At 38.7% G+C, this 12,107-nt stretch overlaps 1 protein-coding gene across 3 annotated transcripts in view; it reads right to left on the bottom strand.

Moving 5' to 3' along the window:
* The window catches only part of EML1 (EMAP like 1), a 304,970-nt gene that overhangs the window by 213,536 nt on the left and 79,327 nt on the right, over nucleotides 1-12,107 (bottom strand). For 2 of the 3 annotated variants that reach the window (XM_027849216.1, XM_027849213.1), the window contains exon 1: nucleotides 2,484-2,641. The exons of the other annotated variant lie outside the window; for it this stretch is intronic. In XM_027849216.1, the coding sequence (XP_027705017.1) occupies nucleotides 2,484-2,550 (67 nt within the window). In that variant the 5' untranslated portion in view covers nucleotides 2,551-2,641. Of the gene's footprint in view, nucleotides 1-2,483; nucleotides 2,642-12,107 lie in introns of those variants that run through there. 3 annotated transcript variants of the gene reach the window in all.

The raw sequence follows: 12,107 nt of genomic DNA, 5'->3' as shown, positions 1-12,107 counted from the left end.
CTTCTCCCTCTTCTATCTCCATGACCTTAAGAACCAGAGAACCCTAGATAAATGTCAACTACTATTAACTTCCCTCAAGAAGCTTAGATTTTTAAGGCTGAAAACACATAGGAAATCTGTACTGGAATAGACATTAAGTTAGAACAAAATAAAAACTTATCTTCCATTCCACAGCCAACAGGAACCCCTTAAATTACTTAGGAGGTAGCATATTATTAATATGAAAATTCAGTACTAATAGCTTAGTACATTATGCAGCATACAGCCTTAAATGGAACTCTGTGATCTTATTGAGGTGGGGACTATCACTACTGAACACAACTTTTGCATATTTTTTCATCTTGTAGAATTCCTGCAGATATCTTTACATAAATACCTTATTAATAATTCACTTGACTTGCTGGAAATCTTTCTTTCATTCACTCATTTACTATTTTGGAAGAAATTATAATAATACATTTTAAAGTTTACAAAAATATTTTTCTTACAACTTAAGTACTTGGGTTACCCATTAGCTAGACATTTTTAAAAAATGCAATCATAATGAATCTCCCCAGAACGATATGGAAGTGTAACCTTTAGGTAAATATTATGTATATACTTGTATGATTATATGTGTACATATATATATGCAGAAAAATATTTGTTATTGTATCTAGAGATTAAATTATTATGATATTGCTTACAAACAGATCAAAATTTAATCCATAAATTACTTTCTAAAAAGAAAGTTCTCTCTTACTGAAATAAAACTATAAAACAAATTAATCCAAGAAAACTAGGGTTCAGGCTTGTTTTCATTGCTCTCCATATTCAAGGAAAGTTTACAGGATCATACTCAACAACAAAAAAGAAACCAAACACTTTGGGAAATATTTCTAAAGCAATAAATCAAATGTAGAAAATATGACACTTCTTTGTGTATAAATTTTCACACATCATGTTCCAGAAAAAATGCAGGGTGCTATGAACATGTTTTTCATTATTAAATTATCTTTCAAGAGCCTAGGATCACTTTTCAAAAACACATATTATCAATAAATTATAATTTCTAAGAATCAAATAGAATCTATCGCACAAAAATCAGTTGAATGCTGCTCTCGCATTAAGAAAGTTTTTAATATAAACTCTCAACTTACTTAAGTGTTATTTCATGAAGAACAATGTAACTAAAGTAAGTTTGTTTGAAGTGTGGTTAGTAGTTAATTCTTAGATCTATCCTTTGTTAATATTAAATGATTTGTTTCCCTACTCTTTTACAACAGTAGTTTCCAAAGAAATATACACAAAATACACAAAAAGCATATGTTCTTGTTAAAACAGTAACATTAGGTCTTGAAATTTCTCTTCTATTAATCCCCCCCAATTTTCCAAATCACTATTTCAGCTTTCCTATGTGTCAATTACACTCTGAAAGAATTACTGCTAAGAAATATGCCAGAGTGTTGAGTATCTATAATTTTTATTTTTGTCAGTACCAAAAAGTCTTGGAATTAATACTGAAGAAATTTCAAAGAACAGAACTGACTATCACCAGCAATTTATCCTTTTTTTTTTTTTAAAGGCACTCATGACAGTTGTATATGAGAGACTTCAGATAAGAATCTTCCCCCCTTGTGAGACTGGATAAACTATACACGTGTCAAATGCACAAGATTTAGTGAGTGGGCAGTGGCTTTTACACGTCAGGGGGATGGAGTGGCTGGTTATTCAACAGGCCGTGGAGGGATTGGAGAGGATGTCATGAACTCTGTTTCATGCAGTTCCACATAACACCACAAATACAATGACCAGCGGTCACTTGTTGGGATGCTGGATAGTAACAGTCTTAATAGAAAATTTCGATTTTTTCCTAAAAACCCCCAGAGCCAAATGAAACTTTCTTTTTTCCTTTTGGCAACAAACATTTCTTTTTCCACTGAAGTAAATTAAACTTTCCCTCTGACTTGACTAAGAAATGGGGAAGAAGTTTCTGCTCTTTCCCTGGGTGGGACAGGTTAGCATGGCCGTCCCTTTGGACTGACAGAGGCCCTCTGGACCGACTCCCCCGAGTCATCCAAGAAGCATTCCTCCCTTTCCCACTAACCTCCTTCAGTGCCTCTTTTCCCATTCCAGAAAAGCTAGTCTTGGAGCAGAAACAAGCAGCGGCAGCCACCAGCAGCAGCAGCAGCAACAGCTTCCAAGCTCCTTCCTGCTTGCCTTCCCTTCCTCTTTTTTTTTCTCCCAGACCAGGTTTGCAGCCAGAATCCCCGAGAGATCTCTGTCCTCTCCCAGCTACCGCCCTGCCGGGGGATACCGCAGCAGGGAGAGTTGGATGGGGGCGCGAGCTCCGCAAGGGATCTGGGGAAAGAGGTTCGCGAGGTGTGGAAGGGTGGGGAGCGGGGGAAGCAGAGAGGGACCCCCCCGCCGCGCGCGTGCTTGTATACACAAACACAAACACACACGAGTCCCCCACTGCTCTTCACCGGCTCCTGTCTCCTTACCATTGCAGAACTGGAGTAGCGAGGAAGTGTCATAAAGGCTGCTATAGCTAGAAAATCCGTCCTCCATCCTGCAGCCGGGGCAGCTCCCGATTTACACGGTCTCGGCGGCGGCTCAGAAGCTGAGCCTTCGCCGCCGCTGCTGTTGCTGCTGCTCTCGCCGCTTCTCACCCACACACTGAGCTCTAGGGCTGGGGCTGGGGCCGGCCCTGCTGTGGCGGCTGCTGCTGCCGGTTACCATGGCAACCTCCTTCACCCCGCCGGCGCCGCCGCCGCCGCCGCCGCCGCGCGCTCTCCAGGGCAGCTGCGGCCGCTCGCCCGCCCGCCTCTTGAACGAGGAAAGGACCAAGGCAGGCCCGAGCTGGGAAAAGACCGGCTTTGCCCGGGACGGGGCGGGTTCGGGGAGGCCAGGAGAAGGTGGGGGAACTAGGAGAAGAGATGGAGCGGGTAAGCGGGAACCTGGTGGGCATGTGTGGGGTGAGAAGACAGCGCGAGAGGGGGACGCTTTTTCCCCAGGAGGAAGGGGGGACCCGAATGACCTCCCGGTCTCCTCCTCGGGCGCGGCAGGTACTGAAGGAGCATAAAAGCCAGCCGCGGCGAGGCGCGGGCACTATTCCCGCCCCTCTCCCCGAATAACGGCCCGAGGCCGATCGCGCGCCGGGGAATTTCTCGCGTGAAGTAGCTGCCTCAGCCTGGCCGGGTCAGGCGGAGGAGTGGAAATGGCGGCTGGAAGGAGGAACGAGCTCCCCCCTCCTCTTTTGGATGAAGAGAACAAAGGAAAAGGAGTGAAGACATTCTCAGTAATTCTAAAAGGATTGGAGGAACTGCGGGAGAGAAGGCGGCGAGACAAAGGGCGGACGGGAAAGAAGGAGCAGGCGCTTCGCCTCGGCGCCGAGGGTCCGAGGCGGGGGCTCGCGCTGGGCTCGCTGCCTGCCCCGCCCCCCGGGGGGGAAGGGGGCCCTCGGGACCGTTAGTGATGCACGTGCCCACCCGCGCGCGAGGCCCCCGGCGGGGGGGGCGGGACCCAGGGGGCCGCCCAGTTGGAAGCCCCCTTGGCCGACCCTCCCCTTTTCCACAAAAATACTTTGTTTAAAAAACAAAAATCCCCAAGAGCCCCAGTTCCGGCCTGGAAGCCATTTTTATCGTTTCCAGCACCAAACATGGACACACACGGACGCCGCCTAAGATGCTTTTTCCACGAGTTTAGCACAACTTTAGTCGGCCAGGTCCTGTGGAGTTGGCTTTTGGTTGTTTGCAAGGCTGTCTTCTTGCAGAGCGTTGCCTCCAAGAGCTGAATCGGGGGAGGCGGGAAAGAGGTGAGGGGTGTAAGTTGCACAAATGATGCTTTGGCCCTCTGACGTCAATCTCCCCATGTCCCCATTCCTGGGCCTTTTCAGAGTCTTCATTCAAAATGGGCAATCGTGTATTAATTATAAAACTTAATGAATTAGTGCGGTACAACTAGTGATAAAGGACAGATTTATTCTATACTCACCCCACCCCCACCTTCCCTTAATTATTTACCAATTGCCACTAAACTTATTAGAAGACCTAAATAATCAGTCTTCAAAGATTTAATTTTTTTTTTTGAAGAGCCCAACCTCTCCTTATTTGGTCAACATTCAAAAGTAATTGTTTGGATAAGATAACTCAACTTCACTTTTTTTTTTCACTTTGATTTGATATTTGCCTTTTCTAGCCTCTAATGGAAGGGATAACTCTAATGAAAGTGAAACAGCCAGAAAGCTTTCAGGTTATGAAGAGAAGTCGTTGGAATACTCCACACACGGGGTAAACTCTTCAAGAACTGATCAAAAAGTGGATAGATGGAATGTCATCATTTGACCCAATATAGAAATACATCATGCTATGAAAACCCATTCCCAGTTTTAAGGGTTAATTTTTGGTAAATAACAAGCTTTAAGTGCCTGCAAAGTGTTGGGTGCTGGGATATAAAGGAAAAAACAATGAAAAAAAGCTTCTCCTAAGCATTTTGTAGTATTTCAACTGTGTACAATGTATTCGCATTGTATCTAGTCTGAGCAGATATGTAAACAGAAAATAATTTAAGAGAGCTAGAATAACTCTCGGTATTAAAAAAAAAAAAAAGCATTCCCTCCGAACTGAACTTTTAAGGAAATTAACAAGAGGCAGAGGTGAGGGGGGAGAGTATTCCAGACTAGGAGTATTGCCTAGGTGAAGGCTGGGGAAGAGAGATGGAATATTGAGTTCTGGCACAGCTAGTAGTCTAGTTTGGCTAGAAAACAGGGTTGTAAAGTAAGTGCCAGACTGAATGGGTCTTGTTTTATCCTGGAGGTAATAAGGAACTGCCAAAGATATTTTTTAATGGTTGGGGGGAGTGACTTAATCAGACATGTAAGAAACACTAATTTGTAACTCTGTGGAAGATAGATTGGAGAGGAGAAAAAGACTGGAAGCAAATAAAATACCAAAAACACTGTTGGGATAGTCCAGGAAACAGGTGAAAGAAAAGAAAGGACCAAATGGAGAGGTGATGTTCAAGACAACTGTTTGGCTATGAAGAATGACTGAAAGGAAGAGTCAGGGAGGATTGAGGTTTCAAACCGGGGTAACTGGAATTTGTAGTGCCCTCAACCAAACTAAGAAAATTTGGAGGAAGTGTGAAGAGTGAGGTGGGTGTGTTGGAGGGCCAGTATGCAATATTTCGACTCAAGTTGGAAACAACTGGAAGTAATATGAATAAAATCAAATAAAGACTTTCAGGAAAGCTTCTGGCCATTTTGTGAGTTAGGAAGACAACAGATAGGCAGATTAATGTGCCACAAAGAACTTCATAAAATGCTCCAAACCAAATAAGTATGTTTTGATAATTCAGTGACTTCAGTGCAGATGTGGGCACAGGGGAGAATGTTGAGAAATATTTTGGCCATGTGGGTCAGATTTGAGATATAACAGAGGCCAAATGCTTAAAGACTACTCAGTGGCCACTTACAGAGAATGTATACTTTATTCAAGGAGAAACAGAAAATACTTTATGTGGTGAGCACTAGACAATATCAGGAAAAATGAAATTAACAATCTTCTACTGATTAGTGATTTGAGAGCCATATCAGCATCAGCTTTGTAGTCAGACCATTACTTAGTGCAAGATAGAAAAAAAAAGCCTGCAATTTAAACATTTTGCAATATCAACAGGCTTTAATGAGTTATCAAGGAGTAAGTGGGGGAAAAAAGACAAAGATATCGACCTTGATTGTTAACCATTCTTGCAAAAATTTACCCAGTGAAAATAAATGACAAGAGGGGGACTAAAAGAGCCCTTTTGACCAACCTATACATATACAATTGGATGACCTATTCATCCAGTTCCTTTAGAAGTATGTCTGGGTCCAGGACTGAATAAGAGGAAGAGAACACTTAGGATTGGATTTTAGGAAATCATGCTAATTAATTATTGTAAGCTAATCCCTAGTGCAGAGACCTATCACTTCAATTAAAATGTTCTCCGAGAAATACTTTATGACTGTGAATCTTGAAACACCATCCAAAAAAAAAATCAAAATTGTAGGTGACCCAAAGAACAATGGAGAGAAACATGGTGTGTACAAGAAGGCTGTGACTTATATCCAGTGATCAATCCTATAAATGAAGTAGTAATAAGAGATATCACTCAGTAGATGTGGAAGTGTGGGATAAGAAACACATTCAGAGATTTACTAGTACTACGGAAATGTAAAGAAATATTCAAAGCCAGGTAGGTGGATTGGTAACTGATCTATGAAGAAGAATCATGGAGGATGAAAAAAAGATGGATTGACCATAAGCTGCTGCAATTAATGGGATTCATGAATTCACACATTCATGGGATCACAGATCCATTGAAGTAGTAAAATATGGAAGAAATGTTGAGTCTTTATTATAAGGAAATTCAAAGTATCATATTTGAACTTTTCAGATGAAAGACCTGAATGATCAGCTCTTTAAGACAAATCATTTAAACATGATAGTATCACTAATTTTTCATAGTAATGCCAAAGTGCATAGATTGCCACTAGAAAGTTTAAAAGGGAAATTCACAAATGAAAAATAGGAAATATATTGCTATTGAATGAAATTATGAGAATTTTTTTTACTAGTATACTGTTACAAACAAAGCATGTAAGCACCTAGTTCAAATGCCTTTGAAATGGAAAATATTATTATCCTCTAAATGCAGTGTGTGAAATGTTTTTAACAATACTAATCTCTAGCTCTAAAAGAGCAAAATTTAGCATAATTATAAGGATCTGCATGTTATATCAATTAAGTATAATCTACACAGCATAAAAATAGTTCTGTGGAAAATTTTCAAGAAAAATCTATGAAAACTTCATTAATAAATGTGTGATTTAAAAGCCTAAATATTTTAACTCAAGACTCAAGTCAGTTTGAAATTAAGGTTTACTTACTCTCAAAAAATGTTATATTTGTAGTAAATGATTTATACTGTCTGAGACAATGCACAATAGAAACACAGCTTTTCAGTGGCATTAATAGCAGGGTTCTCACAACATATGAAAGGAGGAGAAAGAGTACAATTATGTAGTTCCTATTTGAAGAAAAGTAGCAGGGAGGTGGGGGGGAGCTAGAGACATGAAACAATGTAAAAATATCTAAGTGAATGCTACTAATATTTTCAGTCAGTGTACTTAAAGTTATTTCAGTACACAGTCAGTACCTAAAAGTTAATTCACTAAAATCTGTCATTCCACTATATATGCTATTAATTTAACAATAAAATTCATCCTATTGTGATAGCATCATTATATGAAGTTAAAGTAATCATAGAAGCTTAGAGATCACCTTGGCTAACCTCTCATCAGATGAAGTAATTTTTTCTAAGACATCCCATCCAGCTTCTGTGTAAATACTTCAGGGACAGGGATTTTGTGAAATAACCAACTCCACATTTGGATAGTCAAATGCTTAGCAAATGCAAATATGTACACATATGTATGTGGGTATGTATACATATATATACATACACATGTATGTATACATATGTGTATATATCAGGCAGAAACTTGTTTTCTTGTGACTTGAACCCATTAGTCTCAAGTCTGCCCCCTTCCATGGATCAGTCCTTCAGTTATTTGAAGACAGCTAGCTATTCTGCCCTACCCCCATCCCACCTTTCTCCACCAAGTCTTTTCCAGGCTTCTTCATTTCCTCAACCGTGACATAACACTTTTTTTTTCTAGGTCAGTTACCATCTTGGGAACCATATTTGTTCCTCTTGAACTGTGATACCCAGAATTGGACACAATGCCTCAGAGAATCCTAATCACAGAATCACAGATGTTAGAATTGGAAGGGACTTCAGCAGCCATCTGGAACAACCTATACACAAAAAGAATTCTCACTGTAACATACTTGACAAATGGTCATCCAGCCTCTACTTGAAGACCTCCAGTGAGGGGAAAACCACCACCTCTCAAGGCACTCTGTTCCACTTTTAGAAAGCTTTAATTTTTAGAAAGTTTTTCCTTACTTCAAGCCAATATGTTTCTTTGTAACTTTCACCTGTGTCCTGTCCTGCTATCTTTTCCAACATTAATGTATTGCCCTAGGTGTATAGCTAGAATTGCTCGTTCTCGGCCTTGGATGTGAGTTCCCAGTCCCTGAAATTATTCAAGCAGAGGGCCAAGCTACCACTTGTTGGAGGTATCTTTAGAGAGGAGCTTATACTTCATGTAGGAATTGGACTAGAGTACTTCTAAGGTTTCTTTCAATTCTAGGATTCTATGACAACAGAGTATGTGTGACAGTGGGGCAAGGAAAAGAGCAGTTGGAACAATTTTTGTCCTTGTTATAAACCCTCTCAGTTCTTCCAGCTTGGATTCTTATAGGATGCTTCCCCTTCTTAATGGCAGAGAAAATGATGACACTAGCAAAAATAATCACATTTAAGTTTTATTAAGGCTTTCTGCAGCAACTATAATTTTATTTTTTTAAAAAACAAGTATGAAACAGAAAAACATAGCTTTTGAACTTTGTAAAAATTTCAGTATATATGAAAGTTCTTATATAATAAACAATGAGATTTGTTTTCATTAAGCTGTTCTTGTAAGGCAGTATAGCTCTGAAGAACAATTTACAATTTTTAATAGTAACTAAAGGAAGTGGCAAATTCAAAGCAATAATTGTATCAAGAGTAACAACTGAGGAGTGTTTAGGAAAATTTAAAATGCTAGAACACATTTTAAAAGACTATGCTAGGGGCAGCTAGATGGCACAGTGGATAGAGCACCAGCCCTGGATTCAGGAAGACCTGAGTTCAAATGTGACCTCAGACACTTGACACTTACTAGCTGTGTGACCCTGGGCAAGTCACTTCACCCCATTGCCTCGCCAAAAAAAAAATTAATTAATTAATTAAAAAGACTATGCATAGAAGAGCTAGATAGACCAAAAGTAAAGGAAAAATACAAACTGAATCTGATATCTGGACCAGTTTTGAAATAATAAATAACAAATTGAAAAAATAGAAAAGTACAACAATTTGAAAAATAGAAAAATTCTGCAGTTCATTTGATGCACTCTGAAATTTTTGCTTTCCAAACAGGCCCAAAATTATAGAAAGAAATAGAATCAAAGAATTCTGTGCCAGGAATACTCCCAAAATATCAATTCTACTACTACCTTTAGCTGAGCTATATTTAAATGAGCAAGGCTATCAATTCTACTACTACCTTTAGCTGAGCTATATTTAAATGAGCAAGGCTATCAATTCTACTACTACTACCTTTAGCTGAGCTATATTTAAATGAGCAAGGCCATATAGTGCCAGATTATCCAAGAGGTACAATATGTACATGTCTGAGACTTTAAGTCAGAATATGCCCAATTTTCCAAGGCTAGTGGAAGCAAATTGATTAAGAAGTAGTAGGTAAATTTGTTTCAGCTCATAAAAGTCATGGTGAAAGCCCATGTTTCAAACCACTTGTTTACATGCTGGCCATTCCTACATCCTCCCTGTACCCTTTGACAGAGAGGGATATTCCTGACATAGTATAATGCATGTGGACAAATAACTTTCTCTTTGTAGTGAGTGTTGTTGGAAGCCACTGTCTCCATAATCTTCCTAGCTACTACCAAGTTTGAACCCAGCACCACTTCCTGGACCCCAAACCCAGATAAAATATCAGTTGAGGAGAAATTCTTTCCTTGTTCAGTGTAACTCATGAGCTCTAGCAGGTTACCTTATGTAATTATATTTACTATAAAAACTTTGTTCCTTTGTATTCAGAGAAATACATTATTTTATCTTTAAGTTTCATTTGATTATCAGCTTTTTCAAATTTCTTTCTAAAATATTATATTTGGGAGAGTTTTGCTCAGTTTATAATCAAATTTTGTATTTTCATAATTCATTTTCTTTTGTACCTTTACAAGTACCTGATATTTTTAATAGTACAGTGTTAATGGTTTATATTTTAATATTAAAATATAAGTTTAATTTTATAAAATAGCAATACTGTTCCTGTTTTCTACTTAAAAGGAGGATAATGACTACAGTGATGAGAAGACTCAAAACAGTTTTCTGGCATTCTATGGTATGCTAGTGTCATCTGTAGAAACTAGGAATATTTAGTCTAGAGAAGAAAAATCCTTGAGGGAAGGCATAATCACAATCTTTAAGTATTTGAAGGACTGGCATATTTAATGATTCACTTTGTTTTGCTTAGCCCTAAAGGGTAAAATAAAGTTGGGGAGGGGGAGGAAATCAAAGAGAGATTGATCTTAGGCCCATGTAAGGAAAAATTTCCTTATATTTAGAATGTCAGAAAGGTGTAATTGATTGCCTTGTAAGGTCATGAAGTCGTCATTTTTGGAAGTCTTCAAGCAGAGTCTGGGCAATCATTTGTTTGGATTGTTACAGAATAGATTCTTATTTATGTACAAATTGGTCTAGTTTATTTGAGTAGTACTGACTCTGATATCCCCTGAATCTAAGTATTTTAATATATACTTTAAAAACAATTTTTGGTACAAGTTATTTTTTCTTAAATTTTACAAACTAAAAGGAAAGCCTTCCCAAGTCTTGGTGCCAAGGGACCCCAGGGGATCGTAATTTTTCATTTGATGTTTCAAAGTGACAGGTAGGTAATATTTGAAGAAAAAACCCTAAAATACCTGAGAAGGGGAACATTGGGATGTGGAAAGATCACTGTACTTGAAGTGAGAACACCTGAGTTTAAATCTTTCCTTCAGCTATAGCAGAATAGGAAAGTCTTTTAATTTCTCTGACTCAAGTTTCCTTATTGATAAAATGGATATATAGTATTCACAGGGTTGTTGTGAGGAAATTATTTTGTAAACCTCCAAGCATAATATAAATGTGAGTTTACTAACATTGCTAGAGTGATAGCCTCTATCTTAGTCACAGGTTCTCATAAAGGATGATTTTAGAGTTTTATTAGTTTTGTTCAAGACAATATTCATTTCAGGCAAGACCTTGAAATCTTCAAGGATACCTTCTAAGCCTTTTTCTGAAACTCAGTTATTCAGCTTGACTCATATGTCTCTGATCAACCTAAGGGAAGTGGGAAAAGAATGGGCAGTGAAAGAAGTTAAAGAGGAGCATCTTTCATAACTTCTTTTTCTTCTTTTCTTTCTTTCTACCACTCTAGTAGCCCCAGTCATTGATTTGCTTTTTTAAAAAATTAATAAAGATTAAAGAAATCCTTTCTAAAGTTTGTGTTTATTAACCCCAAATTCTAACTATGATACTAATCCAGGCATATGTTATATATTCTATTTCTTAAAGTTTAGAAATTATACATCATTGTTATCATCATTATTACTTAATACATACAGAACTTCTATTATTTACCAGACCCTGTGAATACAAAGAAGTATACAATGAGGTTCCTCCTCTGAAAGAGTTAAAAAGTTAGGCTATGCACATGAGCATATAAATAACTAGAAGGTAGTATGAGCTGAGCGCCAAAAAGAGTAGCATAGGAGTACCACAATAAGTACTACAGACATTTAGAGAAGAGAGTGGTAAGCTTCACTTAGCAGGTAGGTCTTGAGTTGGACCTTGAAGAAAGGATAGGATTTAAATGAGTCAGAAAAAGGGGATGCTATGATTTATAGCTCAAAGGGACCAATAGAGATCATCTAGCCCAGCAACCTCATTTGAAGAAACTATGATCCAGCAAAGTAAAGTGATTTGCCCAAGTTCACACTAGTAATAAGTAACAGAGCCAGGATTCAAATCCTGATCCCAATTCAGTGTTCTTTTTACTACCCAGCAATTTTACATGGCCCAATAATGAAAGCGAAAAGCATGGAGATAGGACAGGTATGTTGGGTAGGCCTGTTTGGATGAAGTAGAAGGTTCCTATAGGAATCATAGAAGCAACTGAAAGGAACCTTAAAAGTTTTACATATGAGGGAAACAAGCCCCAAATGTTAAGTGACTTGCATGTGGTCATACAGGAAAGTAGTTAGAAGCAGCATGATTTGAATCCAGGTTGTTTGAATTTAAATCCAACTTTCTTTACATTGTGGTGCTCTGTTCCTCATAAGAGGAGGCCTGGGAAATAAGGGTCCAGAAGTAGGTAGGTACCAGAAACTGAAGGATTTAAATGGTAACAG

The sequence above is a fragment of the Vombatus ursinus genome, unplaced genomic scaffold, assembly GCF_900497805.2.
Source record: "Vombatus ursinus unplaced genomic scaffold, bare-nosed wombat genome assembly UNPS02007284.1, whole genome shotgun sequence".
In the NCBI taxonomy this organism is placed as follows: Eukaryota; Metazoa; Chordata; class Mammalia; order Diprotodontia; family Vombatidae; genus Vombatus; species Vombatus ursinus.
The sequence above is the reverse complement of the archived record's forward strand: the minus strand, read 5'-3'. Positions and strand labels throughout refer to the sequence as shown.